The following is a 5,399-nucleotide window of genomic DNA, read 5'->3' on the forward strand; positions in this document are numbered from 1 at the left end:
TTACCTTTTCCATTTTACTCACCTGCACCTTACCTTACTGCACAACTTACCTTTCCATTTTACTCACTGCACTTTACTTACCTTACTGCACAACTTACCTTTCCATTTTACTCACCTGCACCCTTACGTTATCGTATTTACCTTCAGTACTTACCTGCTATCCATTTACCTGTACGCACTTTAATATATCCGCTTCGATTCTACTTACCTGCATTACTTTATCCACTTACTTTGATGCTACGTACCAGTACTTTAGGCTCTCTACTGCTCTTAGTGAAGAATTTAATATAAACATGCCATGATTCTAAAATTCATAGTTGAATATAGTTATTACAGCCATATTAAAGAAATTGAAGACGAATAACAGCAGCATAAATAAAAAAATACGTTATTCGATGGGGATCATTCAAGATGCAGTTAAAACACACTAAAACTTTGAATACAAAGCAATTCTTCTACAAAAAATAATGCAATTCTTCCTTACCTTGCGTGACAAGGAAAAACATCAGAACCGTAGTAAACGCAATTTGAGAGTGCCATCGGCTGCGACTAAACAAAAATTTTCTGATGATGACGTAATCCATTGCAATAAAGAACAAAATGCTGGGATACCTGTTCTATTTATTTAAGATATTTCATTGCTGTCATAATATCAAATTCCTTCTTACTATTTGTGATAAGTAAAGACACACTGGGACGGGTAGAAAACGGAATTGAAACGCCAGGTGAACACTGGTTGGCATCAGTACGGGCTTCATGAGACGACATAATCCACAGCTATTATAAACAAAAACTACTTACTGATTTTTGACATATCACATTGGAAACGCACTCATGAAAGATCTATACGGGGACCAGCGCTACGCGACTGTCTCAACGTAATCTGCTAGAATTACAATCATTTATTTCTTACTCTTATGATAAGTGAAACCACACTAGTACCAATGATGAACGTCACTGCGTCAACTTCAAGTCAGAGGGCCATCAGAAGAAACATCGAATTCGCTTGATGTTAATGTAATGCTGTCATGGATAAAATGTGCACGCTTTACGTATACAACTGCAATCTGGAGGAAGTTAAATACTTACGGATGTTTGTGATGCCACATCTAGAATAAACTGAAGTGAACATGACTGAGCACGGTGTCCAGAGCGAAAGGAAGTTGAAAACAGTTCAGCTAATGATGTTAACTGTCATTATAGATGTTATCTAATTCAATGCATGTAACACTCGCTTCTTTCAGCTATCTAATTAATCAAATTCAATACTTACTCATAAACGATACTATTTGTGATAAGCAAAGGCACACTGGAACGGCTAGGAAACGCCTTTATGTCCATGTGAACAAGGGTTGCCAACAATACAAGCTTCATGGGATGACGTAACCTATTATTATTATAACGCTATTATAAACAAAAGCTACTCACTAATTTTTGTCATATCACATTCGAAACGCACTGACAGCACGAACACTGCTCGGCTGACTCAGCGAAATTGCTACAATTACAATTAATCCCTTCTTACTCTTGTGATAAGTGAAACCACACTAGAACAACTGGAAAACGTCACTGCACCAACTTCAACTTACTCAGAGCGCCATCAGAAAAAATATCGTATTCGCTTGACGCCAATGTAATGCTGTCATGGATAAAATGCGTACACTGTACGATGCAACTGCAATCGGGTGCAAATTCAATACTTACGGATGCCACATTTAGAACGAAATGATCTGAACATGACTTATCACGGTGCCCAAAACAAATAAAACTCCATAAAAGCTCAGGTGATGACGTAATCTGTAATTACAGATTTTACCAAATTCTACATATATCTGATACGCCCATCGTCTTGCTATCTAATGAAACAAAGTCAATACTTACTGTTTTTTGTCATACGTCTTTTGAACGCTATGTCAGCAACTTCAACAACCACTGTTCAACAACTTTTACCCGTCTTTAATGATAATAGATTGCATCTGTGCATTTTCAAAATGTAGCAAGGCAAATGTAATTTTCAATTCGTAGAAGAATTGAATCAAGATAACCCAATCTATGATATCATATACATGATAATTTAATATTAATGCTGCAGTTAGAATGAAAGTAATGTGGCGCTATTGGCACTGCAACCTACAACCTAAATTTAACAGAAAAATTCAAGTGAAAAGCAAGGCAAATTTATCATGATGCATAGTTACCATATTCAGTTAGTTTTCAGATACAGTTCGTTTCACATTCATTGATATGAATATAGAAGAATGTCAATTCTGAAAGTAAATTATATCACAAAATATAAAACAATGAATTCCTTCTTCTTCAGCATCTGATGTACCTGAAAGTTAGCAATAACAACAATGGAAAAGAAACCCGTCAGTTCCCATTCACCATATAAGTATAGTAACATGCATAGCATGCCACCACCAAAATATCAAATCCAACTTACCAGTTATTCATGGATGGTGTTGAAGAGCGGAATTATAGTTGACCACGTGCTAGATTGATAGCATTGCAGTAAACTGCATAACCTAATAAAATCGATGTGCTTGGTCAATTGTATAATAAGTAAATTATGCAAATGACTATTTACTTTGCTTCACGAAGAGCAACTCAATTCTCCTTCAGTAATAGCGCACTAAAATAAACAATATGACCAACATTATGAAACGAGACGATGAAATTTATTACGTTTCTATTTACACGCTTCATATTACTATGTAATAGCGCATTGTTATGCAAATTTTTTCCCTAAAATTACCTAAAAGGAAATATTATTAACCTGAAGCATCGCAAATTGCTAAAAATAAACGGAAATGCTATCACTGCGTATTTATGCATGTTGTGTAATTTAGTTGCTTGAAAGTACAAGGTGATTCAATAATTTATATTTTATCAATGTTTTTCATTTAATCAAAATTATATGGATAATAAAAAATAGCTTTCACTGAAAATAGTTTCAAAAATAAAATACGTATTCAGATTTATGGAAAATTAAACAGTTGTTATGAAATTTTATGATGATAACTGCGACAGAAATTTTATAATATACAATGTATCTCAGCAAAGAATTTAACAAGTGCGCAGCGTAGACATCATGATGGTAAGCGGCTGCACCAGTGGGTATGCATGCCACTTGACAGCTTATTTACTATTAAAATTTTGCTTTAGCTAAACTTTTGTTTACACATTATGATGATTTATAGTAAGACTGCAAAATTGGTTGAGCACTGCATCAGCGCGCCACATACAATGTGAGATAAAACTACCTGCAGAAATTAAGTAACTCAACGATTTGCACTGAATTCAAGAAACTTATGCAGGTGACAATTCTGTATTGGATTTTATGAAAAGAATAAAACGAAAGAATCAGGAGTAGCCTGGATTTGGTTATATTTTTAGTCGACAGCAATTATCAGAAATTAGATTTATATGAGATGAAAACAGCTAAGTGCTGTTCATTCAACTCGAAATAGGGGGTGGGAAGAATTTTCAGTTTAATGCGATCTCTGTTCAGCTTAGTATTATTACGAGCTCAATGATGGGGATCATTAGAAAGGAAAGGAGGGCGGGACAGCATAGCAGGAAGGAATGAGGGAGAAGTTGAAGGATGGAGGAGGTGGAAGTTGTCATATGCGTTCTTCCACTCAATCTTCACGTATAATATTCAGGCGTAGGTTCATTTATCAATACTGACAACATTTATGGGCATTGAGTTATTTTCTCAATGACAGAAAATAGGTGCATCTGTATAAGTCAGTGCTATTGGCGGTACAATGCCATAATGGAAACTTTAAGGAGTCATTTCAAAAATGAAGGGAACGTTACTGCCATTCTGAACGTATCAAAGGTGGTAGTATAAAAGTGTGTTCTCTAGGTAACAGCGCTTTCATACGTCATGCTGAAACAATCTTGTGCACGATTTGAGCAGTGACAAGCATTTAGACGTGCGATTGTGCGATTGCAGTATCCCGGTGACAGACATTTCCTTTAAACAACTGGGCAAGTATGTTACTTTTGCAATAAACATTACAGGGGGCAGTAAAGATAATGCGGGAGGGGTTCAACTGCTATGTCAGAGTACTACTTTACAAATGGATTTGTAAGGACTGTCTCGAATATTAGTTGAACATCATTACTGAAAAACAACGCGCTAGTTTCCATTCAAAAAGACTAAAATCAAACAACTACGAAAAGCTTAAAAAGCGCGCATGTTTAGTGCAGTGTGCCAAGAGAAAAAAAGAAAACATTGTATGAAAAATAGCAAATACATGAAAATTCATACCTGTCAGCAAACCTGTCATGGATGACGTATAAAGGAAACGTAGAGTCATACATTTTGTAACTGATGTTCGTGGTTTCTTCGTATTTTTAGTCTAACAATCACAACGCAATTGTTGCAGTGAAGCATCGAAATGACCAAATAACGCAGTGCAGTAAGTAAATAGACCGCCCTTCAGCAGCAAACATTTATACTATACTGCAGTTCTCTCAATAAACAGAAATTTATATAAATATAAAAATCACAAAATTTGAATAGCACAAAGTGCACGTAGCAGAATGCCAACGGCAATGCTTGCCATCACATTTGCATAAAGTTACTCTTCTGACCTAGAAATGTATGTATGCCTTGAAAACGTATAGTAACAATGTAATGAGCCAACACCAAATGTTATAATAATTACTGAACAACAACAAAATCCTGAATACGTTACAGATCAAAGCCACTATCTATCACAAATAATATTATGGCGTAAATTAAAGAATTATAAAATAGTGTCTTACCTAAATGGGGCTTCACTGGCTCGATAATAATTTGTCGCAATATTCAGCAAAATTCATTCATTAATTTAATGGAACTGATATTTGGAGAAAGAAAATTAAAAAAACATGCAAATGTACAACATTAGAAGAAAGAAAGTGAAAATCAAATTAATAAAAAGAAATAATAGGAGAAATGAAAAAATGAATAAAATGTGTAAAGTAAAGTAAAGAAAAATAAAGTATGAACGAATGAAAAAAACTGAAAAATGAAAATAAAATTAAAAAATTTGCTTTGGAAATGGTACAAAATTAAACTATGTAAAAAAAGAAAAAGAAAAATTACAACATGAACAAAAATTAAAAATTATTTCGACACATTAAAGCAGTTGCATACATAAATTTTGCTGCGTGAAAGACCAAGTACTGCATTAATTCAAAACTCAGCCATGCAGGCTGGTCGTTAACTTAATTACAATTATGGGATAACTTCACCCTTTCAAAGTATCCCAATCCCAGACCTACAGAATTTGGGTCCCAGGAACTCTGTCTTCTCTTGTTCTGCTTCGTGTGGTCCGCGATCTGCTGCGTTCGTCCGCGTTGTCGCTTTTTCTTTTCTTTATTGGTTATATCTGTAGAAATGC

At 34.8% G+C, this 5,399-nt stretch overlaps 1 protein-coding gene across 1 annotated transcript; it reads right to left on the reverse strand.

The window, feature by feature from the left end:
* Window positions 1-968: 968 nt before the first annotated feature.
* Tsp_06735 (conserved hypothetical protein) lies at window positions 969-2,404 on the reverse strand. Its single transcript, XM_003380529.1, has 6 exons — window positions 2,333-2,404; window positions 1,590-1,797; window positions 1,447-1,498; window positions 1,282-1,387; window positions 1,086-1,191; window positions 969-1,060 (listed from the first exon to the last, which is right to left on the reverse strand). The coding sequence occupies exons 1-6, from the start codon at window positions 2,402-2,404 to the stop codon at window positions 969-971; spliced, it is 636 nt and encodes a 211-aa protein (XP_003380577.1).
* Between the last annotated feature and the right edge of the window lie 2,995 nt (window positions 2,405-5,399).

Source organism: Trichinella spiralis (genome assembly GCF_000181795.1).
Source record: "Trichinella spiralis strain ISS 195 chromosome Unknown Scfld2, whole genome shotgun sequence".
Taxonomy (NCBI): domain Eukaryota; kingdom Metazoa; phylum Nematoda; class Enoplea; order Trichinellida; family Trichinellidae; genus Trichinella; species Trichinella spiralis.

Bases quoted from the DNA above. Each gene is read 5' to 3' on its own strand.
- Tsp_06735 (XM_003380529.1), bottom strand. From the start codon at position 2,404: ATGTTACTATACTTATATGGTGAATGGGAACTGACGGGTTTCTTTTCC. The intron at 1,499-1,589 runs GTAAGTTGAAGT...TTGTAATTGTAG, and splicing joins TTTTTCTGATGGCGCTCTGA to CAATTTCGCTGAGTCAGCCG. The intron at 1,388-1,446 runs GTGATATGACAA...TAATAATAATAG, and splicing joins GCTGTCAGTGCGTTTCGAAT to GTTACGTCATCCCATGAAGC.